This window comes from Tenebrio molitor, chromosome 7 (assembly GCF_963966145.1).
Source record: "Tenebrio molitor chromosome 7, icTenMoli1.1, whole genome shotgun sequence".
Taxonomy (NCBI): domain Eukaryota; kingdom Metazoa; phylum Arthropoda; class Insecta; order Coleoptera; family Tenebrionidae; genus Tenebrio; species Tenebrio molitor.
In genome coordinates, this window is record NC_091052.1 from 5133089 (window position 1) to 5160966 (window position 27878).

At 37.9% G+C, this 27878-nt stretch overlaps 1 protein-coding gene across 1 annotated transcript in view; it reads right to left on the reverse strand.

Moving 5' to 3' along the window:
* Positions 1-27878, reverse strand: part of Kul (Kuzbanian-like) — an 85079-nt gene that overhangs the window by 32478 nt on the left and 24723 nt on the right. The window contains exon 3 of the mRNA XM_069054304.1: positions 18338-18456. Within this exon, the coding sequence (XP_068910405.1) occupies positions 18338-18456 (119 nt within the window). The remainder of the gene's footprint in view (positions 1-18337; positions 18457-27878) is intronic.

Genomic DNA, 27878 nt, shown 5'->3' on the forward strand with positions numbered 1-27878 from the left:
CAAAAAATATTCTTAAAGCCTAACACAAAGCCTAACAGAGCCGCCCTTGATTTCCTTTTTATGAATTATTGAAAAATTAACCTGTTTCAAGTTTCTACCTATACACTTGTATGAATAGAGCAGAAATGGGAATAGATAGGAATAATCCTGCAAAGTTAGTGAAGTTAAACACACTCCAGGCATACGCTTCTAATATCTTTGTGTCCACTGCTGTATATGACAGGTCTTGACAGCTACCAAAAATTACATTACGTAACCGGCTTCAAAAAGATCTATTGTGATTAACAGGTCCATTTGTGAGACGAGTTTGACTGCCTTGCTATACGTATATTGCAAATAACACATTCTAAAAGTAGCAAAATGTAACACAGATAGTATTTTAAAACTTAAAAGCATACAATAGTTATTTATGACATAAGTGTTAAAAGTAAGATTTTATTTTGAGAGAAGGGAAGATTTCGGAAAGAGCGTAGCGAGTGGAGAAACCCTTCGAACAAAATAAAATCACTTTTAACGCGAATATCATACACTATTTTTTCTACAAACAGTACAAACACCATTAAAAACACTTAAAAATGAGGTTATGTTAAAAATATAATTGAAAGCAGGACGCAGAAGAGCATTGAGTCATGGAGTGTTGCCTGTTTTCAACACCGTCCCTCGATTGTAGAGCTTATTATTCTGGTATTCATGGGTCTCAATGTTTTTAAGTTCAATTTTTACTGGCGGAAAATACTTCTTTATTGGTTCACTAGTTTATTGGAGAACTCGGAGTTGTTTAAATCTTCTCCATAACTCATTCTTTCTCTGTTGATTTAAATGCCACGCCACTATAACTTACGATACGAACCGTAAAATATAAAACTTGTCCTTTTGCGCTGATATATTTATTTCCGTTGCCCTATCGACCTACTATCGATTATTTGAAAATTTATGAGAAAATTGTGTTTATTTAGTTCTATATCTGCACCTGAATACGTCGAAGTGAACTTTCGCATTCTGGAGAAAATCGAATGCGTTGCATCCATATTTTCTCGATTCTTATTATAACCATCAGACATCGCATATCCAAAAAGACACACTTCCAGTTCAGTCCCAAAAGAACAGTCGCTTCCAGTCCGTTACATTAATGTGTTTATGGAAGTCATTTCAGTGAAAAAAAAAGTAAAACAAACACTCGCCGTTAGAGCTACGTCAAGTTTTCCCCGTGAAAGGCGGGCAATTTTGTAAAGCTTTAAAAATAGCGCCGCTTGAGAATGATGTAGCGTATTTGAAGAACGTCACCAATTCGTCAAGTGGAGGAAAATGCATAGTGAGCTTTTAAATGCAAAGTGGAGGAGCGCCACACAAAAACAACGAAATTTACATGCATAACGGAAAAAGTTGAGTTGATATAGCGAGTGTTGAGTTTTTGCCAGCTTACATGAATGCACTTGATCGCATTATGCAGCTATGGTGGGAATTTATGGTGAAATAATTTCGCGTTAATTGGGTTACTATCGTATTTTATTACGCACTAATTGGTCAAACTAAAACATGGGCTTCAAATATTTTCATAATATTGTATTTTGTAGATAATGTTATTTCCCGGTTTAACAATGTTCACAACCATCGTTGAAGGTTCTGTATAGAAAACCATTCATCCGATAACATAATTAGGTGGAAGTTTATTATAAAACAATAAAGTTTTTGCCGTTTAAATAAAAGTGAGCAAACAATATTCGGTGGATCGATAGTTCGGTGGTACATAACGCGGTAATCAAGAGAAAATTACCAAAATGTTTTCTTCATTCGGAGAAAAGGTTTTCCGAAAACTTTAATCAGATATTCTCAGGCGATAAAAGAACTTATGCGCTGCCTTAAATCCATCCGGCTATCAAGTAACGACATTTTAATAAAAACGGGCAATTTTTCCTTCCATTCTTTTAAAATAAGGATACTCGCATTATGCAAACGGTGAAAGGCAATCGTAATTGAAGGTATTCTCTAGATAGGGGAAACACGACATTAAAATACAAGTGAATTTGAATATAAATGGGAACGTAATTTAAATTAAGTTTCTCATCATTCTGTAGCGTATGTGAGTCATATTCCGGGACCGGAACAAAACAAAACAAAACTAATCAAACTATATTCAACCAATTTTTAAAGGCCTTGTTTTTTTTTAAATAGAAACTCACAACAAATTGTTAAATAAACACAAGTGTGAAATGATCAGCCCCAAAGCCTTTTCCGGCTCAACTCATCTACTAAATTTATGTAAAATGTAATGAATTTCTTGTCCCGACGACCTCTTAAGCAAAATTAATTTTAGATATTAAAACAAACGAAATTGAAAATAATTCATCTTGAGGCAACCCGGCGCATCCACCATTTTTCTAACTGCTACACAAAACAAATAAAATACGCAATAAAAATAGTAAAAGAACAACTTTTATTTCTTTCCGTACTCACTGACAACGTGAAAATAGATTTACAAGACGTAAATACTTGAGCTCAAACATTTTTTCCTGTGTTTTTCTGTGTGGCCTCCTTGTACCCTCCGTATTTTGATAACTCGTGTCGTCAAAGGAAATTTATTGAAAGTAATACAATAAAACGGCACTGTCAAATAATTCACTCTAAAAACAAAACTGCCCCGCATAACCCCTCTATAAATTCTTTATCCTTGCATGATAAATCACGTTTACTCTTAAAACTGATCTCCCCAGCTGAACGTCGTTGAAAAAGCACAATTACAAGAATTGTCTTGACAAACCTAAGCCACCCACAATTTTCAAGAAACTTTACTTTTGTTGCATCGGCCATATTCAGAACTAAAATACGCAACACGGAAGACAATAAATTAAAACCGTGTCCGGTTTTAGTTTCCGCACGCTGCGTACACAAAACCTCGGGTTTATTTCGGCGTAATTCGATGAGATTTAGCAATTGCAAGGGCGTTACCAGAGATCCCGACCGAACCTGTAAAACAAGGATTACTTAGACCGCAACAACACCCAAACAAAAAGAGTTGATTAGACAAGGTAGCTCAAAGGGTTCCATCAAAACAAGCGGATGGCTCCGGCAAAAAGCACAACAATTCTCGGTCACGACGCTGACGTAAAACATTTTCCAATTAGACGGAAGCATTAATTACGATTCTTTTCGAGAGATATTTCTACGAATAACGAGCAGCCTGGAGGTCTTCCGACACTAATACGAATAAATGACGTCCAGAAATAATTATGCAACTGGGTTAATCCACCCCTAACGCGCAAACTTTATGTAACACGTCCGTACGTGGAGCCGGGGTTAATTTAAACTACGATAAAGTCTTATCAAACTATATTAACCGGCTGATACAATTTGCGGTTTGTTATTTTGTAAGCAAGTGTCGGTAATTTAACCAACAGGTAGAGCTGGATGCCATTAAATTTGTTTGTTGTAAATAGACCCGTCAAAACATCCCCCCTATCCATAAAAAGTTGAAATTGTTTTTACCTCGGCCATAAAATGAAATAACGGTACAGAATTTTCACGAGATACAGCCGCTCTTAAAAACTTGCATAAAACTAAGTGGTTTGTTATCTAAATTAGAAAACATGTACTGCGTGTGTAATTAACTGGGGGCATCGCATAAGTAAAATAATTATCCGAAGGAGTACTCTTTAAGAGGAAAAAGTGGCGAAAATTTGGGAGAAAGAAAGAGTTTCTGGAACATAACGTTACAGGAAGAAAAAAATTCACCGTTTCCACATAATAGGCTTCCTTTATCAGACCACACCTTGTTACGCAGTTCCGCCAATTACAATAAAACGGCATTAAATTACCCAACGTCTTAATTAATTGGTATGAAAAAGAAAAGTCACGAAGTTCCCTGGAAGCATATTAACAACTCGGAAGAGTAACTAACTGCAAACTGGGAACTAATCACTGGGAAACATGCAAGTGTGTCTTGACCACTACTAAGCTCATTCATTCCGTGGAATTTATGGTCAGTGCCACAAGTGAAAGATCTTGGTCGAGGTTAATTAACCAAAACAGGAGCGCCCACGCTGGTGGAATACGTAATAACCGAGAAGACAAAATAAATCTCTATCGGTGCATAAATCGATTAAGAAGCCAGGCAATTTTGAAAAGTGCCTAAATAACTCGAGGCAAAAAAGCCGGTCGCTGTATAAAGGATTAGCTATCAGTTTGTCCTGGCCTTAGTGGATGAAGTCCTTTAGGGACCGCAAGCGGAATCCCTCACTTCCGTTCAAGATCCGCTTCCGGTGTTGGTAGATTCGATTTATCAGATTGCAACGGAGGTGAGGCCTCAAATTCAAATTGGAGGTTCGCCGGTAAGTGTATTAAAAGCGAATCAAGCGAGTTAAAGAAGAACGGTTTGCAAAAGAAGAAACAAAATTACGCAATTCGCTAGTTGTTGTTTTGGGAAAATTACAAAATTGAAATATTTCAGGAGTCTAAACGCCGTTCAGCACTCGTGTATCTGGCCGTAGTTATCTGAGAGGGGCGGCGAACGGGGACGGGATCGTATGCTAGTGCAGGAAGAAAACGGCGACAATAGATAGAAGGGGAGAGTCTCGGCGACGCATTTTGTTCATTTCAAGTCGCTTTGTATTCAACAGGGTACAGCACAAAAATGATTAATCCGATAACACCGAAATTACCATTTTAATTTCGAGTAATTCGCAGGATGGAATAAAAATGCGAGAGCTCACGCCACCTGGAATTTAAGCCACTTAGATGCGTGTAATGCGGCGCATTAAGAGCAAAAACAAAGGCTTTTACTCAAAAAAAGACTAATGAATTTCAGGAAGAGGAAAAATCGGGAACGGACGGACCGCAATGCCATCAAAAATTAAACCTGCACAGTTAGATAATCCCGTCGTCGAATGCACTTTAATAATCTTCTCGTTTCCCCTGCATTATTAAACAGTTGATCAAAAAATCAATAATCGACTCGATGCAAACTAATCAAAAGTCTCGTCGCTGGAGCCACAACGGTTTCATTCCCTATAATTCCGGTTAAAAAAAAACCTTTTGTAACTTTTTACATCTGCCACATTCCGCATTTGTCAATTTGTTTCTACGAGTTTTCAATTACTATAAACCCCTGATTGATCCGGCGATTATTCATGTATAAACCGGGGAATCCTGTGGGAAAAAAGTTCCCATAAAACGCTTTAACGAGAATTTTTTGTCGGAAAGAATTGCTTCATTATTTGTCAAACTCAACGTCGTTCACACACAAAATAACTGGGGGGAAATTCGAACTAACTTACCACAATAATCTATTATTCCAAATCGTTGCAGCCACCCTTTGACCCTACAAACATTAACTACTTGTCACAATTCCCACATCGCACCCTCCACACTGCTAAAAAAACCTCGTTAATGAAATTTTTAATTCCGGACACTAATTTCTTTCCTGTTTGAAATTTCCACGGAGAGCGTCGGTTGACTCTGATTTTTGATTTTCCACTGATTTATGCAAAAATATCGTATAATTTTCAGTACTTTTCCAACATCCGGCTCCTAGCTGCACGTATTCAAAACTTGTTCGAGCATCATCTCGGTCCCAAACAGAAATAGAATAATAAATATAGAGCAGTGTACTACTTTATAATTTAAATTTCCACGAAAAGTCTGAGTTTCTGGGTGGGACCAGTCATCCTGAAACCCAAACCGTTACGGTATCGCTTTTTCAGAAAAAACCCACCGCTCGGATACCGAACGGACATATTACAAATGTCGGAATCGCGGCTCGAGATACGAACGAGATGGTAAACCTGAATCCTGCGTAAGGGAAAGTAGAGGCAAAATCTTCCGGCGAGAGAACAAAGGTAATAATTCACCAAAAGATAGAGTATATTGCTTGATTCCTATGCGAGACCGAATTCGATATTGGAGTCGAATTCCGTATGATAAACTCGACCGAGTTTATTTCATATACAGTTAGAAAATAAACCAAAACCTGAGATACCCCTGAAACAAATTTAATTAGGTTTGGTGAGAGTATGCAGGCTTGAGACACATTCTCGCGATTTTGTTCACGGCCAAATTAATTGCATTCATTAATTGTGGTGCCGACGAAAAAGCAATTTTCTGTGTTATTACTTTTTGTACGGAAACTTTCAAACAATCATTCATTTCGCTTTTTCGGAAGTGAAGAAAGTTGAAACAACAGCGGACGGTAGCACAATCCTCGATTTTTAATTTCTCCACAGACAACAGAAAAACAGTTAGGCTAAATAAACATCACCCTTTTTCATATCAGCGGCCCTTCGAATTTTTAATATTTGTACAGTTAATTTTAAATCCTTTTAAAAATCCTAAATCGATCGAGTCAATATAAATACTTCATTAAAAGCGAGAGTAATTCATGTTTATTTACGGCGACCTTACTTTAGTAAATCAGACGAGGAATTTTCAGATGGCCTAGGCTCCAAGGAAGCTTTATTTTGGCGAAGTTTAAAGCGCTGACACTTTAAAACATGTAACAAATGCTGTATATAAAAACGTCGGGTGTATACAGCCGAAATTTATATTTAATGAGAGCTTACCTTGTACAACTTAATTAAATGAAGTAATCTCAATGGTTCAAACTTTAAATTTCCCAAGGGTTCATTATTTAGAAGAAATAAAGTATAACTAATGTTAATTGGCCTACTTTAAATTTATACAATGTTTTTTCACTTTCCAGTGTTTAGCTTACATAAATTAAATTCGCAACACTCGAGATTGGGAGGCTTCACTAAATCAAACTTGTCAAAATAATTCCTGCTACGTTGGCTGTTATAATGCCGTAACGGTTTCATGCGCGTGTACAAAAAGCTGTATTAGTGCGATCTTTTAATACTCCAGTACGTGCTTTCAGCATTAAATGAAAACATAATAGTTTATGAACACTGATAAAAGCACAACAGCAATAATATTGAACGTAAAATGAGAATATCAGGAGGCATTAGGGAATCTAGCCGACACGTAGACATTTTAGTGGAAGTTTAACTTTTATGAGTTCCTATTACTTTTACGTTTTTTATCAACTAAAAATATACGATATAAAAGATTAATGGACATGCGATGACTACCGTCTCAAGGTTCCAGTGAAGATTTACGTTCATCCCCGAATCATTATCGCGAATATATCGAGTAAACTCCGAGTATCGAATAATAATAATCATATTTAATATTTATGAAAGAAATTTTCACGTTTTTACCGTGCGTATCAGGCACGATGGGGAGCTTTTAACAATCGATTAAGCCCATCTAGATTTAAGGGATCGCCGAGTAAACCAGGGAGGTATAAAAAATAAATTAGTACTGGAATAGATTAAGCGAGGTGCAACCCAGTTCGGATGAGAAATAAAAGGTTCCATCAAAGAGTACTGGGACACCAATCGAATGGAGTGACAATATTGGAAGTAACGTATTAAATGGGGTTGCAAAACGGAGTCCAATATTTAAATACGTTATTTTCGCTTTATATTCTATATCGCCGGCAGGTCCATTGCATACAAATCCGGCATTAATACGGAATTAACAACTGTGATGTTAGTTTTTACTGTCAGGTGGGGCAGATATGGGTACATCGTAGTCCAACTATCTGAATTTAATATCGGCTATAAAGCGACGGCCTGTAGATGCATGGTCTGAAATGCGGTATGAAACATTTTATGGGGCGCCGCGAAGCTAAAGCACGTCCAATGCTGAGATTGAATGTTTGGGTTTATGCCCTATTAAAACCGCACCGCGACATTTATACTCGGCCTTTTATATTCAGGATCATAGCTTTACTCGTTTTTAGTCCGCCTGTATATCGAGTCGCTCCTTAAAAACTTTCAGGAGGCCGACCTAAATAAGCGACCCCTGAAATTCCACACCTCGATTTAGCCGTTTGCAAAATTTATACGCGCCCCTCGTTGGTTCCTTGTCATTGACATCGAGGACACTCGAGCAAAGATTAAGCTCTCGGCGGCGAGGCCGCCCTGATGACAAATCCTGAGTCACGCATTAGAGTTATATCTTTAAACAAATTTCAGACATGTCATGTACTTCTCTGTTCCCCTCAACTTAAGATTCACATCCCAACAGCGGTATCGCGCTGACATGAGCTATTGTCTTACTTTATCTTGCTTTATGCCAACTTCATGTTTAATAATATGGAATTAGTAATGTGGCGAAAAAACGCCTGTTGGGGCGCCGCAGGCAAATATAAATATCTCGCCAAAATTCAAAAACGGTGAATGTATTAGAGTTTATTAAATTCATAACCATTTTATAACACAATATTTTACATCTGCAAAACATTTTGTATTTTCGCTCTCTTCGTAAGAAGTACAAACTAGATAAGCAGCTAAAGGTAGATTCTATTTATACTGATTTTACTTTTTTTATTAACCACAATACAAGGTTATTCTGCATGTTTCTTATATCCTAGTTGGTTATGCAATGTGCCATCTACAAAACATTGGAATCTGGACATGGAGGCGATAAATATCCGGCTCTTCCTCCTGATGTATTGTGGGTTGTATTTTCGATTCCCCGGGCTCACTATTACTCGTGAAATACCCTGTATACTAACTAAAGCTAAGTTGATGTGATTACTTGGTTGCCTAAAAACAAGGGGTTTTATGACAATATAACTTTAAATTTAAAAAAGTCACAAATAATTAAAGTCAAATCACTCCACAACAAATTTTGCCTAATAAATGTAGTGTTTCCAAACAAACATTTTAATTGCGATGTTCCTGGTATCTATTTCCAAAAATCTATTGTCTGACCATCGTTTAAACATTTGATCTTTAAAACATCCAAATATTGTAAAATATGTGTGGGTTGTGCCTAATCATTCCTTTAATCTTCAAGAGCTTCCTCAGATTCTGAGAGCTTTCCATTGGTTTTTCGGTTTATTTGCACTTCCAGCCTGAACAAATATGTTTATTACATCTTTAATACGGGCCACCGAAAACGCTTCTTGGGATATTTTGTAAGTTATTCATTATTGCCGGTCAACACTGACTACGTCCGTTCATCATTGTTGCATATTCCATTTCAATAATAAAACATTACAATAAATGTATCCCGTTTCAGGAAATAAATCATTTTTATTGTTGCTAAAGAAGGCCTTAATTGACACTTGATAAAAAATGAAAGTGCGAACTGTCAAATGTAAAATTTACAAATCCAGAAGAGGTGGCAAATCTAAACGTACTATTCCGGACACGGAATTTTGGCCACAACTGACATTTAGCTGACAAATATGTTGAACTGGCCTTTTTGAATATAACCCAACTTTTGACTCGATAATGCCATTTCCCTGCTCTTTTGATGTTACAAGAAAAACTTCAAAGTGATTTTTAATAACTGTCATTTATTAATGACACTAATGTTTGGTTTACACCATTGTTTTTCGAAATGTCTAAAAAAATTTAGCCAAGATTCCGTGTCCGGAATAGTACGTAAAAAGCATCTATCTATAATAACCCCGTGTAGTATTACTTAAAAACTTAGGACCGTATCACGACACCCTTATTAAATTTAATCATGACTCAAATTACGATAGTGACGCATTCATCTCTTTCTGGCACGTTATAATTGCATAAATCTATATCGTTTTATGTTTATTTTAATCACAACTTTAGTTATCGGCAAGTTTAATAACAGTGTCGTGATCCGGCCCTTTGACTTTAGCAACAAATTATTACACTTTTTTCGTTCACATTTCGTCTTCAATTTCTTTAGTACAATGGTTTTAGATCTGCAAGTTGTGATGTTCCACAGAGATTCATTTTAGGTCCTCTAATTTTGATTACTTTTATTTTATAGTGCGTTAATTTTGTTGATGATATAATTTGCAGTCAAGTCAATTATTTTAACTCTTGGTGACACAAATTAAAATTACACAACACAATTACAAAATGTAAAGTCGCATTTCATAGTAGTGAGAAATTTTGATTACACGATTGGCAGTGCTAATGTTTTGAGTGAGCAAACTGTTAAAGATATAGGGGTGTACTTCGATAGAGAATGTTTTCCTTCATTTTGACGGGAGTTCTATTAGCACTTGGTTTTATTGGCCCTAAGGGCAGGTTCTTCATGGATGTTGGATGCTTGAAGGCATTATTTTCTACTCTTGTTTTATCTAACGAGATTTCTTAAATATATATTTGTATTTTAAAATGCATCATGTTGATCTCACAAGAGCACATGACCATAATTTGTTGCTAATGGAATTTAAAGTATCATCGCTTTGGAGTAAGAGAAATGTTTCGGTACTGTTATTACTACATTTTTGTTTTGGTCATATACATATTTGCGATTTAGTTTGATTATATATCTGTAGAAATATTCCAGAAAAAGGACAGAAAAAGCTAGCTTTTAACTGAGACAATTCCAAAATTGGAGCATTTTTCGGCCTCCCCTCGCGATCGAAATGTATTCATCGAAGAAAGCAAGAGCGCCAATTTGCGAAAGCAAGAAGGCGTCTCCTTTGTTGGCGACCACAGATTTATGTGGCTAATAGCCCCCATTAGATCCGAATTGCTCCGGTGGAAAAGCAAACGTCTACGTGGCACTAAATGCGATTTCACAGAACGGCACACTTTTCGATAAACGAGAAAATGAAAACAACGTAAGCGCGTAGTACACTTCAATTAATGAAAACGGCGGAATGAATAATTAAAATTTTGTTTACTCCTCGGTCAAAGCTTCGAAGAGGGCTCTCCGGGTTCCTAAATGGGAAAAGAAGCCATCCAATGGAGTAAATGAAGGAGGTAAAAACACAATTGCAGTGGAGTTGTTAAGGTAGCGAGCAAAAGGGGATCTTAGATACAAATGGATCTCCGCGGCATACTGGCGCGTCTTATCTGAAAGTGGGGTGGCATTTCAGCTGCAGAATGGTTTCGCTGAAAAGGGAGAAATGGTCACGATACACAAATTTGACAACATATGAGGAAATCGTTTTTGCGAAAATTAATCACAACTAAAGTGATATTTTAAATGAGAAGGAAGAGAACTCGACGAGAATCTCAAGATAATGAGACTTTCTACATTTCAGAGCTTCTCATTTAATTCTCGATTAAGCGACAGCGAGTAAACTAAACTCATGTCAGATCGAAAACTTCGTTTAAAGTTTTCTATGTCTCGCACGTTGAGTTAATGCCGATGAGATTCGTACGTCCACAATGTGTGTCTTAACGTTTAAAAATTATTTTGTTTTTGTAGTGGAAGGACTCGTGACTTGTGCCAAAACGGCAAACCGTGGCGATTATAGCGGCAAAAACGAAAAGAAAACAATTCATCAGGCGGAACACCCTAGCAAAAACACACTTCGGTAGTGTTTCTGATTAAACTTTTATGGCTCGGAATTTTTTCTTCTCCACTATATGCAATAATTGTGTTCTGCGCCGCCGCTGCAAAAACCACAATAAATTATGAAAGCACATTTTCGGGCGACGTCTTACACTATATATATGTTAAGATTTCAACAAGAATGATAACTAGTGGAGCACAATATGCCGCGGAAGTAATCTAAAGTCATGGAGGGTGCACACAGCACAGATTTGTTGAACGCACATAGACGATTAACTTTATTCCTTTATTGGCGCAAGCTTTTGCTTATTGGTCTTCGAAAACACCCAATTAATGCAACTTCCAACAAAACAAAACGTCGATATACGTGCGGCGCCATTTTAAAAACGTTTCATTTAACGGACCATAAAGGCGGCAGTAGAATTTATTCTCCCCGGACAACTTTCATTAATTACAACATACTCCTCCAAACGAGGCATAAAATTATAAAATCAGATCCAGAAAGCGGCATTTATGCGAAATTTAATTAAATTATGAACAAATGTTACATGAAAGCCGTTAGTGAACCATTTAATTTATTGAAATTAAATTCCACTCACTTATAATTCTATTATGACTTCTGGACGCAAAAGTGGGGTTTCTGGAAAAATCCGGGAAGAATTCCGGACGCGCTGAAAACTCCAATTTATGTATGCAAACAAGCGCCGGAGCAATTCTATAAACAATGATTAGTCTATATTGCATTTTTTGCAAACTCGCTCCATAAATCGACATTACAATATAAATATATTTTCTTTTTTAGATGTTACCCCGGAAAAAATCGTCGGTAAAACTCGCCTCTCGCAGTCGTTAAATTCGGCGATTGTCGCCGGGACTTCACCGGAAGCCGACCGCACGGTCGTAGTAGGCGTCGGTGGCGCTGCCGCGGTCGTAAATTACGGCTTAGCTCATTTCCGGTGGCGAGATCCGAACCAAAATGGTCATCAACGCCTTTCACAATTGTTACACTAAAAGCTTATTTTTGTACCGGCGTTGTCACACCGCGCCGGACTCGACCATTTTATTTTATTAGATTAGAAGTAGTGAGTGTTTTATTATTATTTTACCGACCCGGAGTTATTCCGGCAACTCTGTCACGTCCCGAACAACATATCTTCGCCTTGTCAGCAGATTAATCTTTATTGCTCCGGCTCCCACTTTCCGACGAATTTTGAAATGTAGATAAATTGCCGGAGCCGGCCTAGACAACTTTAAACGAATCATATTTCACCACAATCTTATCTTTGTATACCTAATAACCACTAGAAAGTCGTGTAACGGAAAACTGACACGTGAACGCGGCATAAAGCGCATCTGACACCTCTATTTTTTCACTGCGACGAGTAAAAATGGTGGATGCGCCGGGATACTATTCCAACTTTGCACTGCGTTGTTTGTGTAATTGAAATCTTGCTCGTGATAAAAGATTTAATAAAAACACGAAATAGACAAGTTTATGACCAGAGAATCATCAAAAGTAGTGAGAATTTTTAAACTAAATGAGTGGCGAATTATAGTTTTTCTTTACTTCCTATGAAAATGGTGGATGCGCCGGGGTACGTGTACACCACAAACCAGTTTTTTAGAGGGTAATGGGTAAATATTAAAGGTGGAGGAAACACAATCCCTGTTTAATTTGAACTTGAACAAGCAGTTGGCAGAAGATTGGAAACAAATTTAAACAGATGTGAGGCCGACAACACATCACATTAATTTTTCATCAGATTCTGTTGAAAAGCAAACATCCAAAAATCATTAAAAGCACGAATTTGTAGTAGTATAAATTTAAACGCTGAAATAGTTGGGCATAAACGATGTTAACGCCAACGCACTTGAGTGACAGCAACGAACATTTCATATTCTCTAATGATGCGATATAAAATTTTCATTTCTGCATAAAACAAAACTAATTCAATGACATTTAACGAAACAGTGCAATAATGGTAAACAAAACCGAAGCGAATATTGATTTTTTCATTGTCAAATATTTACAGTCAACCACAAACAGCGATTGCTACAAAAACACTATTTACAAATGTAAATAAATAAAATCGCCGACTTCCAAAAGGTAAAAGAGCACCGGTACTAAATAAGCAATTTTGCGACAACTGAATTTTTTAAAAATTAAACTTGACAGCTTCCTTATTTTTTATTAATCATATAATGGGAACCAGAAATGTTTTCTCAGATACACTAACAATTTTACTTTTTACGGTCGGAAGACACGCAAAGATACTATGGTCTTAATTTCAATTCTGCTGCTCTATTATAGTCCATAATGTACTCTATTTCAACCGAACCCATTATGTTCATTTGACAATCACAAAATCTATTGATCTGACGATTTTATCTTTTGTTTCCGAAATGGTGAATTTTCCGAGGAAACTAATTAGAAATACCTACCTAAGAATTTAATGTTTCAACACATCAACAGCAGACTGACATTCTTTCCAACAAAGGATCAAAAACACTATAAAAACTGTGTTCAAAATAGTTGAAAAGGGGAACATCTAATACGGTTATCCATATTACATTTAATAATATTTTTAAAGATTAGTAATACGTAGTAACTCTTAAGCGATCAAATATTACAACTTTAATTCCTGGAAAATAGAACAAAAAAAAAATCATGAAGAAGAAATATACAGGGTAATTCACGAGTGATAATGAGCCCGACGGAATTGAAAATGCAACCCACACTACATTTCTGAAAAAAGTTGGCTATGAAATTAAAATATCCATCTTTTTTCGACAATGTATTGTGGGTTGCATTTTCAATTCCGTCGGGCTCATTATCACTCGTGAATAATCCTGTATCATACTAAAAACGTTTTAGATGTGAATTGTCAAACTCAAGGTCGCTTTAACTTGTGATTGAACTGTACGTTAGTTTGAAATCTGTCATAAATTCCAAATACATACCTTATAAGCGCGCCTAGTTACTTTTCTTGGTAATGCCAACTTAATGTCCCCAATCCACATCTATAACGTTGCGGCCATATAAAGCTTTAACGTTTGACAGAAAATTCTTAGTTTATTGTAGTGTTGTCAAAATTTAAAATAATTGAATTAGAACATTTATACCTTTTTGCCGAGGAAGGAATAAAAGTGTTGAAGGTGAAAGAAAGAGAAATTCTCCAAAAGTTCAAACTTGCGAAGATATAGAATTAAATCAAAGCAACGTGAACTTTAAACAGTTGTCCGTCTAATACAACACGTCCTTTCGTTTGTTTGTTGATAAGTAAAATGAATACTGAAAAAGCAAATTGAAGCATTTAAAATAATTTGTCTGAAAAATCTGAGCTGAGAATTACAGAATTATAATTAAAATTACAATCGCGGTTAAAAATTGAATCTCTTTCTGTTGCAACTCGAAAGAGTGGGGCGCACGTTAGGGGTGCCTTAATACAAATTTTGCTTTAACTCTCGGTACACAAAACGGCGCTTAACAAAAAACATCATTGAATTAAACCGTTTTACACTTCAAAGGAGATTCAAAGTCAAACTGAGCATCCAACTCTAACGCAAATCAACAGAAATCTGGTTCCGGTTATCTCCTACATAGAAAGTAGCATTTCCGCTTTATCCGACGTCACCCGTGATGCCGGAAGGCAAAACTGGCGGGAACAATTAGAGCTCTGGCCACCGTCGATCATTTAAAACGCTTCCCGGGGGCAGCAGTCACGGACAGTTAGTGGCAACTTCATAAGTTTTTAACATTATCTTTCCCAACGGTTCGATCGTCTGATATTTATAATGGCTGTGTATAATCGAAAAAGTTTCTTTCGAGTTCTGCATAAATAACACCTCCCATGCCGAAACGATGAGTGCCTTCTATGTAAATGCGGTGTTTAACGAAACTGAGACTCCGTTGCAGATACAAAATGTTTTCCTCGTTTTGCTCTTATCAAACGTTCCTCCCACTTTTCATTCTCTTTGCTTCTCCCAAGACGGAAGGATAATTATTATCCGCGTATTAGTTACGATGATTAATTAACTAGTTCTCAGACTGGTTAAGCCTAAGCTAGCAATACGTGTTGTCTACATTAACAGAGGACTTACGCTGCATACAATACACAATTAGCAATGGAGAAAATGCTGGTTTATTGCAGTTCAACTCGTCGGTGATTTAATAAAGTTTGTCTTTGTGATACGTTAATTCTGTTAAAAGTCGGTAATTTATGCGCAAATCAATAGACAAGTACGATTGTGTATGCAAATGGAAGCTTTTACAGCAAATTGATATTCCTTTTATGCAAAATTTCGGTAATTAAAAGCTCGCTGGGTTAAGCGAATCTCAATCTTCTAAAGCTAACAATAAAACAAAACAGTTACTTCACTCGTTTAACCCGAACAAAAGTTAAGTCCGTTGTGTTTTGATGAACAATAGCCCTTTCAATCTGAATGCGAAGAGCATTTGGGGATGGTTCTCTCGACCCTGTTAAAAAATTTCCACGCACATACAAGTGAAATTAAATAAATTATACATCGAGCGGTGAGCCATTGTGTCATTTTTGTGCAAGAGGGATGAAGACTTATATCAGTTTCTCTTGTACATGTCGGGAAATACAAACTGCTGATGTTACCAACAATCCAAAAAAGAGAAAAAAGAACGGTGGGTTGCACAGGTTGGCTTCCGTTATTTATCAGTCTCATGCAATGCAAGTAAAGCGCGATGTATTCGTTTTCCGTCATAATGAAAAATGAAAGCGTCTCTTTCATGGTGATGCCATTTGTCGTTTTTCATGTCGTAAAATCCCTATTCATCGCTTGACAATTCCACGGCATTTTTCTCAAGGATGTTGCCCAAGCCAATTAAATCGAATGGGATTTTTACGTCTGTCGGTTATTTCTCAACGGAGAGATCATGAAGTTAATGAGCTCATAACACGGATCTCGCAGCCACGAACCGATAAATCAAAGCGACCTTTCAGAACGTTAATCAATGGCGTAAGCGTAAATTTCCGAGTTGATTATTCAGTTAAATGAATAATTAGCCGGGTGAAGATCGTCGAGAGCTTTTCCTCGAAAATATTTCTTCACACAAAAAGAGGACGCAAAAGCCACGATCGCCCCTACAGCCGTCCATAAAATATTCATCACCGAAACGGAATCGTCCGTTGGTCCCGACTTAACCTCTCCAGTTCTTAAATTCTCCCAATTTCCCGATAATCGAATCGTCTCCCACTTCATCATAAATTCTCATGTGGCGAGAGAAAACACGATTAAAACTCGGCAACAACGGGGCAATAATTTATTTTAATTGCGGGAAGGTTTCGAATTCCGTCATCGAACGTCGTCGGAGTGCCATAAATTTGAATAAAATCGATCAAAGAGCAGAAATGCAAATGCAACTTCGATCTCCGGAGAGTCGCAACCGGGGCAATTACACACTCCGGAGAAAGCCGAATTACGAGGTAGTACCGGCGTTCCACCGTAAAACATGCTTTATAACTTTGACAGACGTTTGATGTAAACGAAGGAAATATAAAAAGCTGGAGTCGCCCCTGGGATGTTTCAGCCGTTTCAATATGCATAAAACCGACCGGAGTTTGCATAAAAGATGGAGAATTTACGGAAAAAATTAAAATTCTAGTGAAAAAAGGACCACCCCCGCATATTAACACCGATCAACGCGAACTTAACTCGCGGCCGGGTCAAAGTTTAAAAGCTCCAACGATAAATTAAAAGTATTAAAGTGTTGTATTTGGAAAATTTGGACGTTTACAAAGCGACTAGTGTCAGACGGGATGATAACAGATGGCCAGAAAGAAAGACGCTCTAAATCTACTCCGACAATTTTAATACGAAAATCTAAATTAAGAGACTTGGAAAGAGTTTAATTATACCGTCCCCCAATTCATACTTTATCAGATACCTAAGTTTTTATCAAGTCCTGTAAGAATCACTAACGAATGATAACTCCAATTCCACGGTTCAGAGAGGGCACTTTTAATTAAAACCTCCCCAACTGTACCAACTCTGTTCGGATAAATTATAAATAAAAAACATCCTCGGTCGTGTAGTAGACTAAAATTCATATATTCCCGGCGTGCAATTCGGGACACAAAAAGAACAAATACGAGAAAGGAAACACAGGAACATAATAATTTTAAGCACGTAGTTTCATATAAGCGGAAGAATAAAATTAAGTCCTAACCTTATGGGGGGAATATTTATCGAGGACAGAGAATACGGCTGACTAGCACTAAATGAAATTAAAAAAGCGACGTTTCCCAACAAACTTAATGCGGATTATTCTTAAGTTTCCGTTTTGCGAGGTTTACAGTAATTTTCTATTTCAAAGAGATTGAAACTTTCAACATTGTAACTGCCTCTTAATTCTTGTGATTCCCTTTACTATTCACTAATTCCTTTCTAGTTACGTGCTTGAGAGAATCGCAGATTCCATAAACACGGTAATACGTCTCTAATGCAAATTTATTTATTGCCTTATGCCTCCGACACGAAAATACCTCGGAACGTCTTTCGATGTAATCGCTTACGGTGAACGTTCCCTTGCGTTTAACGATCCAAAACATATGGCGAAAAAGCACCAGACGTAAATGTAAATATCATGTTTATCATCTCTTTAGCGCCAACTACAAAGAACGTTTCAATATTCATCAACCAAGGCCAAAAAATATTTACCACAAATCGGGAGACAACAAAATAAGTTGTCGTAAATCTAAATGGGTCTCTCGATTAAATTCTCCCTGAAACTTCCAAGAGACCGGTCATAACGAATACAATTAAGTTGTCGACAATTGGTCGCAACAGCCACGAGCAACAACAACAAAACAATTATATGGTCTCGACCTAAGTGCTTCCGAAACTTTGTAATTACTGTATTGACCATCGAAAAACTACGATCGAGGAGTTTGACCGAGAGTCCTCTAGCGCAACATTACATTATGAAGTTGGTTACTTGGCAAGTTTGCGAAAATGAGAGTGCGCGGCACTTTGTCGCCAAAAATGTTTAATTTTACATTTTTACCTTCTAAAGTCCCAGTGTAAACGAATCTCGGATCGAAACGAATGGGCCCCCTCGTGGATTCAAACGTTACGTCTTCAGCGAACACGTCCTTATCCGGAGTCAGTCTTATCTTGAACAACCTGAAAAGAAAAATAAAACCTTAATAGAGATGGGATTTTTAAAAATAAATCTGGAAATGCAAGCGACGTGGGACTTACGTTGGCTAAACGCTAAAGCAAAAACTGACACGAGACAATTTTGTGCAGATGACAAATATTTACTTGTTGTCTTGAGGATTTTTCCAAAGTAAACTATTTTAAATTGTCGTGTGAGTCCTTTACAGCTTGGTGCAATGTTCATCTGTGTTGCCGGAATATATTAGGTATTCATGAGTTTGTGAGTTTCTTTCGAAAATATGCGTCAACTTAACCGTATTTATGGCTTTACAGCTTCAAGCCTTAATGTCGAAAAGTGACGACAAAAGCGTGGAGGCCTCCAAGCGCGGCACAAAATAAAAGTTAGTCACTTTCCCGAACTTGGAGGTAAATAAATCACGACGCTAAGTGGTCCGAGCCCGGAACGCGCTGCAACCGGATCCGCATAACACACAATAAAGAAGAAATTGTTCATATCCCGTAATTAATTCCGGAAGCAGTCGACCCTCGGTTATTAAAATGCTAGAGGACGTGCCGTTAAAATAATTGAAGCGGGCAAAAATTAAGCTAAAAACCTTTTTCGTGCGAGTAGAAAACAGAAATGTAATGGCCTCAAGTTTTTAGTGGAATTATCCTCGGCGAGAGGATGGCCTCCAGTTTTTAGTGGCATTATCCCGTCACGATGAGAACTCTCCAGTTACGTCTGCCCCTGAAATTTTATTTTAACAACAGCGACATTTTTTCGGTCGAGTAGAACGACACAACTGGAGACGACGACGCCGCCACCAAGAAGAATTAACCCGAATGAAGACATCAACCTTGTTCTGTCAACGGTCTCCGATATGAATGCGAATGAAAGAAGCGTCGTTGAAAACAAACACGTTTACGGGAAGTTACGTCGTCGGTTTTCGGATCAAATTGCCCAAAGCAATTTACTGATAAGGTATCCTAGTTGACCCCGGAAAGACCGCACAGCGACGCTAACCTGTATATGCGACATTGTTTGGCTTCTTATTTCTGAAACCCCTTGAAAGCCATTGTCATGTGGCGTGACGTCATAAACGGGAATTCGCATGTGGAACTGCTGACAATCCTATCCGACGCCTTTTTACGCGCCTAAATAGCGACTCCATTCTTTATACCGATTACTTTCTCTGCCGTATTCATGTATTAAAATTTGTTCATGCTGCTTACTTTGCATATTTTTAGAAATATTTGCATATTTTAATGTTTGGGCGTAAATTATAAGGGACGGACGAATGAATAAAACATTCTAGCGACGACGAAAGCTACAAAATTCGCGAATAATAACTTGATTGAGGAACTTGTACACGGATCATTAAAGTTTAGAGTTATTAATTTAAAAAAGTGAAGGTTCTTAATTTGACGGCAGCTTATCACGAGATTCCACGTTAATCCGCGTAATGCTGGTTGCCTATACATTTACGTTCCTAGACAGGAGATAATGAAAATTCGAGCCTTAAAATCTTATATTACATAATATTCCATAACGTACCTACTTCGTGGTGTTTTATGTAGGTATGCTCGCACCTGCTCGCGAAAAAACGAACTTTTCATTGGACAGGGGAGAATAAAATAGAGCTTCCCAGGAATAACATAAAACTGAAAGGCTTTGAGATTCAGGAAGGGGTAGTAACATCATAAAATGCGAAATTGATTGCTACAGTCTGCTAAATAATTACGAGCCGAGCTGGCCGTTATATAAATTGGCCGAGTAGACGGGCATTTGCGGCGGCTAAATTACCCGCCACTGCTCCGAGTCATTCTGTATTCACGATGCACGCCTGCAAAAGTCCAATTTTTACAACACACTTATATTTTTCAAAAACAAATTAGCCATCGTCGATACCGAAACGGCCACGGAAAAGCGTATCCGGAATATTAAACTGGCTGGCTAATAATTTCACGGTGAAGAAGAGCACAACAAGCGCCGGCAAAATTCCCGCTATCGGTTTCAAAAAGGATGACGTATCCCGGAAAAAATGCGAACGTTATGGACCTTTAGGAAAACGGGAAAATAGCGAACGGCAAAAAGCCCACTTCCAATCAAAGATTAGCACTAGATTCGAATCCCGAAGCAATTTCATCAAGCGAAGTAACAGAAAAACGAAATATTTACAAGTCGATAGAGTGGCAAACCGTTTTGTATACAAACGTTACGAAGTCAATAACGTGGATGTTGCCACCGCCTTATTATGGCACTGCAGTAGAATGAAATATCGCGAGAAAGAGCGAAGATCCGGCTTCCTTTTTACGCCGAGGTAAATTAAGACATCCGAAGCTCTCGAATCGACAGGAGTATGTAAACACGCAGGTATTAGCATTCGCCGTCCTCCGATTTATATCCAGGATTAGAGTAGATGATATATCTACAGAGACGTGTTACAGAAAAAGCTCAATATGTCGAAGAGAACGAAAGCAACAACGTTTGACGTAAAGCTGAGGCGCGCCAGGAATAACAGAGCCCATTGGACGTAGGCCGTCATGTCGTCCCAGTTTCTCTTTGTCGTTATATTCCATGTCTAGGAGATCCTCCGGTTATCTTCGCCCTCGAGCTAACGCATATAATGCGGATAATACGGGCATGATGGAGACCGTTTATTATTTCATATTAGCTCTATCTACCTGGATATCAAGCAGGTTAATAATAATTTGTCCGTGTTGTTAGCGCTCAACTATTTGATGCCACCACGAACAATGCGCCACTTCTCACGGTTCGCTCCTATCCCACCAATTTAGCCCATCAGCATGGGATTACGAGTCAAATAAAATTCCCAACATAGATTAGAATTCTTGTTGAGGCTCGTCTCCACAACGGCCACTCTCGATTTTAATCACCAGCGTCCTCAAAAGAAACCTGAGTCGCAGTTCCAAATTGTTTGCCAAGTCAACGTTTCCCTTCTTTGCAAGATTCTATTAGCTGTCGGTGCGGACTCTTCCCGCCGAGATTTATTCTTTTAAAAATAACGGATATCTCTCAATCTCAATCGTAAAGATTAAATGAACTGCGAATTAAAGCTCCAAAGGAGACCCAATCAATTAAATCAATACCCGCCACTTTTTTTTCCTTGTTTGGGGTTCTTTATTGTATTAGTCATTTTCACTCGTCGGGTGAATTCTACGCTTCCGTCAAGATTCCAAATGAATGAAAAATTTATAAAAGTCGCAACAATCTTTTCTCTGTGCATCCGAACATCAAACAAATTCATCTTCTGGATGAAACACGGATCTGAAAGGACAAATATAAATTTTGTAATAAACTAAAATGACGATTTCCTACAGCTTGCTCTTCAAGGAAAAAGTGGAACAAAACCCAAGTTTTTTATTGTATCTCGACGCCACGAACTCTATTGGAATCCGACAAAGCAAATTTGAAATGTCAGATTACGAAAAACAGATTACGCTCCGATATCTGACTGGTTTGATTGCAGGTCTAGACGAATAATTACGGCAAAAACAATCCACATATGTATCTGATGAACTTTAGACAATTTGGAAAGGTTGGTTATTGCTACAGCCAACAAAAAACCGTTCATCAGTCCATTACATTTCCATTTTTGGTTTGAAAGACAAAATTAAAAAAAAAGAGTGTGTGCTTAAGACCGAACGACAGAAGTGAAAACTTCTATGATGCTCGTTACTGATTTTAAGTAATATGTAGGTACCTATTCTATAAAAAATATATAATTATGGATGATAATACTTGGAGGAATAAGGAGCAAGGCATAAATAATTAATATTATTTAAATCCAATTTGTGAGGTTAGGTTTGGATGTTTAAGTTTTATTTTTTTAAGGATGTTATTGAACACAACACAAGTTTTCATAGCAATACCAATACTCTGTATTATGATAATTTGTCCATTTTCCTCTTCACATTTCGCTACACAAATTTTTCCAATAGATGAATTGTTGAAGCCATATAATTGAGAATTACGTATTAAATCCTACATTCATCTGTAAACTTACAATATTTGTCGTGTCTTTATCGTTTATATTATATAAAACTATACAGGCTATTTCACGAGTGATAATGAGCCTGATGGAATAATAAATTCAACCCACAATACATTTTCAAAAAAAGCCGGCCATTTTAATTTCAGTAGCCAGTTTTTTTCGGAAATATAGTATGGGTTGCATTTTAAATTACGTCAGGCTCATTATCACTCGTGAAATATCCTGTATATATATACAGTTACTCCTGCAGCTCTGCACTGAGGTCAGTCAGGTCACAACACAACGTACAATGAAAATTTAAAATTGACAAGTGACGCACAGTTGATTGTTTTTCGCTCGCTCCGCTAAAAAACTCGACTCCCTTGATTTTAGCTTGCCGTGTCGTGCTGCGAACGATTTTAGCTTGTGCTGCGAACGATTTTACCGTGTCGCATGGAACTAATTCACTGCCCGGGAATAAAATGTATGTGGCGCGCCTAAAGAAGTTTTCACTTCAAAAATGTTATTTTAAGATTGGGTTTGGGCATTAATGTGTCGCCATCAACGTTTCAGGGGGAGCCAGGTGAATAAGGCCGTTCCATTGAAATATCATATCCTGCTCGTGCAAATTTTATGACGTTAATGGAAACTTCCTGTAAACAACACACATCCCTCGCATTAATACCAGGCCGAATCCAAATTAATAAAAGTTTTATTCGATTTCTCCACAATCGAACATCGAGTCTGACATAATGCCGACATTATTCATACATTCGCATAACGCGATGCGATATTCAAACATCACAGCGCTAGCATATTTCCCGACAGACTTTAAGTTCTCCAAAGAACATTTGTTCGGGAATTTTTCATTCTTGGAGAAATACTTGTCTCACTTTAAACTTTCATAAGCTTTTAAAGTTTTGAACGGATTTATTTTAAGGATTTGAATTTGAATACGCGAGATGTAGCCGCATTTTTGTGGTAGATGGCGAACGAAAGGTGTGATTTACGACGAGCTAAATTGAATCGGAAGAATAAGATGTGTCCTAAAATATTTTTCGGCCGGCTAACAGCCAGTAAATCGTCGCGTTAGGGGCTTAAATTTGTTAGAGATTAAATTTACAGTTTCAAGATGAAGTGTACCAAGATTGAAGGGCGCAACTTCTGCCGGCAGCAACAATTAGTCTTGAAAACTTTGTAACTTTCGGAGGAGCTATTAAGAGGCCTAGCCTAATAAAACATGTTTTTTATCAACTTGTTACCCTCCGCGTCGATGCAGGAGGGGGCTTTAGGAGAATGGGATGTGTGCATGCACTTATACTTCTTTTAGCACGCAAGACTGCGACACACTGCGAAATCTACACCCATGTTTGTTTCGACTGTTTCGAGATCTTGGTGACGATGCCGGAAAAACGTCGAATTCTTGGACGAGGAGAGTGCATCGTAATGGAGCATCTATGCGCTGAAATATTCCATGTAGTAAATAGAGCGTGGCAATCTCAACACACGACGCCTAGGAGATTCAACATCGATCGACTACTTCCCACACATTAATGACTTTTCAATAACCTTAGCGACACAATAATCCAATATCAAAATAACTCTGGCGTGCTTCAAATAAGTTATTGTCGCAAAATTACGACACAAATATGCGCTAAACCAAAATGAAATACTTCGACGACGTAATAAAAGGCGCCATTGGAGGAGGTACTTATTAGATATTATTACAGGCCTGTATAAATGGTTGCCTAACTCGGGCACTGCAGGAGACAAAGATTTCTTTGCGACCATATTTTCTGCCGAAGGTCACGGAAGTGATGTAAATTGCTTAAAAGCCAAATTAACAAAGTTAAACGAATGTTAACCGGGAGCTTAATTTGAAAAATGGCGATGGCAAACACGTATTAAGTATAAAGCAAAGAGTGTAAAGTTTATGGGAGATTTATCTGGCAACCGTGGCAGCGTGACCTACCAAAAAAGTTATTTATACGGTCGATGCCGATGCCATAAAATTGAAAATTTTCCACTGATAAAGTACTTAATCCTGCAACAACGTAAAATTTCATTTGTCGAGATCGAGGTGATGCTCGTCGAAAAATGTAAGTCTGCTTGATCGAAATGCTCTTCGTGGATGTTAAGAAACCGGTTATGGCCCACCCCTATAAATTCTGCAGAAAAGTAAATCAGATAAAAACGCAACGGAGTGCTTCCACACCGAAACAAATCGTTAGATTATCTGGACGAGAAGAGGTACAGCTGTCTACGTTTAAATCTGATTTGGCAGCCCTCACTTCGGCATGCGAGGGTTGAAAATTTAATTACGTTTTTCTACATTCCCCGGTTGCTACTGTTCTATTGGTTAAAAAATCCGAAAAATTTAGCACACCGTATCACGGTTCTTGCAAACATGGTTTATAAATTAACTGAAACTGTTTCTCCCCGTCGCCGTTGTGTATTTCGAACTAACGACAAACATTCCGCTCCTTCGCTAATTACAGGCGCAAGCTCGTATCAAAGCTCAACAAAATCACGAAATTTATAATTAATTCGAGAACATCCCCCCTTGAACTTAAATTATATGACTCCAGTGCGTGAGTTCTAATTTGATTTGTTTCGTCTTTAATTCTTGGCAGAAATGGGATCCATTCCATCAATAAGCATTAAGCGAGGTGAACAATTGCAACTTCGGTACAGATTACCTCCAACTTAACACAAACGTTGATTCGAAGTCAGAAATAATTCACAGTGATTGTATCATTTCTCATTTGTGGAATATTCTCGTCTGCGTTGAGTAGTTTAGCGAAGTAGACAATGACATTGTGTCAACTTTACTTATCATCTTCAACTTTTCAAGAAGTGAAATTAATTAAGAAGGAAATGAGATTTTATGAATACATGAACGAAGTAATAATGAAATTCGTCGCACCAGAAGTAAACGTAATCGTGTTTGATGGTTTAAAAGAAATCTCTTAAGAACGGAACGGAAGGTGAATAATTAAATAGAAAAAACCGCGTTAAAATGTCCTTCAAGGCGAGAAAAAAGACAACAAAAGAGGTGTTGCGTGAACTAAAACTTTATCATACGAGATATAATATTTTGCTTTAATGCTCTGCTGAGCAAAACCTTGGCTAGAACTCGCGGCTTGATACGAAAAGAAAAATAATTACGTTTGCACATTAATTTTCTTGTACTCTCGGTTTTTGCAAGAATAATCATTCCTGCCCGTAGGAAGAAACCACTTTCGCAATTTTTTGGCGAAAGCATATTTTAATAGGCAAGTTTTCACTTGCTCCGGAAATGACAGCAAACCGATTTTCACTTAAAAACCGTCGAAACTGAGGTCAAACCGAAACAATTTGATTTCACTTCTTTGTTGCTCAACGCGACGCCCGAGCCAAAATGATTTTTTAATTACCGATGATATCTTCTATACGATTTCGCATTTTCCGCGCTTTCGGGGTCACCAACTTTATTTTGTTTCCCGCTTACGTGTTGTTCGTGGGCCCACGTGTTTATTCCATGAATATGATATTGTGGAAATGTGTCAACAAAGACGGTAGGTGGAATTTCCACGAAATTTTGTGGATCCATAAACACATGTAGTGGGCACTTCTTTGTCCGAGTCCACACACTGTTGGATTAGCATGTTATGCCTAATTAAATTATCACGAACTAGTTCACCGGAGCGTGGTGGGTGGCGGTAAAAGCTCCACGTCATCAATTAGCGCAATTAACGATGACAATTTTTGTGCCGAATGAAAAATCGCGTCCGATCCAGGCCTATAATTCAATTAGCGAATCCAGATAACGAATTGCTGGATGGATGGGACGGTTCCAGCTCTGTCGACGATTTTTCCGGATCCACCAGACCAGCTGGAACGATAGGAAATTGCGATGAGACGAGTCGAAATGATGGAACTAAGCGTTTCAACACACGCATTATTTTACACCAAGTGTGAAGGCCCTCGGGAGTCAGTCACCGGTACAAGCGGTCATGTGAAGGTTGAACCACTGACTCATGTACCATGACGCTGCACTACACCGGATTTCGACACCGTGAATAACGCTACTTTGGAAAATTTCGTGCACTGCCATTCAAACTTAATCCCCGGTTGAAAGCCGAGCCATCTTGGCAAAGCCCCGAAAAAAACCAATTTAATCAGAGGAAAGAGTTCAAAATCTAATATCTCCCAGTCGTCTCGTCGCTATTTACATATCCTGGGTCTTGCAGCTGATGGCGTAGGCCTCGGAAGCCAATTTACAGCCAGTTTGTGACCCGAAACGAGCAAATAATCACCAGACAACAACTGTGGAGGAGTCACAAAAGCGGAAATTTATAAAAGTCGCTCTTTGACTTTGGTCAAGTGGTGCGACTCAAGTGACACTAAATCAAGCGGACAGTGGTCGTGAGAGTTCCAGATTCATGAATATTTTTATTTAGTGTTGCGGACCGGACATCGGCTGAAAACTAGTGTTTCACAGATAACGGTGGTGAAACACGCCAACAGACCGACACGCCGCACCCAACACTATTAAAACAACAAATAAAAATTAAAACGAAGCTATAACTTTCCGTGTATGGTGGCCATTTATTTCTACGCTAACGCAACGATTCATTATTTCGCGGACTTTCTCGCCCCCTCTAATGAAATCGTCAGTTTTCCCTTTAGATCTTTAATTCGGTAAAACATATCGGCCACCAAGCCTCCATGTTTCGTTACGGATCAGAAGGTCACGCTTGTCACAAATTGCGAAGACAAACTTGATCGAACGAGTTTTCATCAAGCGTTCAGTTACTCTCGTTCGTTATTGTAATAAGGAAGTTATCGTTAAATTGGTGGATGCGCCGGTTTAATGTCAAGCTTTCGGCTCCTGTCCTCAAATTCGTTAAAAATAATTGATCGTTCAAATATTTGGACGATGATCAACGTTTTTGTTTCGTAGATGACCGATGCGGAAAGTCGCCGACAAATTGAATTTTTCTATAAAATCCAATAACCAGCACTCGACGTTCCTATCGAAACATTATACATTTCCAAAACTTCGACGCTTCCAGACTGTGAACGTCATCATTAAAATGTAGACTAAAGTACCGACTTCAATCCACAGTTTGACGAAGCTCTTCAGTATATTGCGATATAAATAAATCTACTGCTGAAGACTGTCAAGTCGAGTATTACCGATCTCTTGAGTGTGAAAATAATTCGAAAGATCCGAGGAAAATGATAAAAGACACAGTAATCAAATTAAATCGTATCAACAACTCAACAAATTGTCTCATTTTTAGTTCGCATTTAGTGTAATGGAAAATGCAAGTGGGTGATCATGACCTCCACGTCAAACAATCCTTAGTTCTGCAGGGAAAGCTCAATTTATCAGTTTCTAATAACTGTAAAAGTAGTTTTATTTCCACCTTCTAAGTAAATGACACTTTATAGGTATTTGTGGTA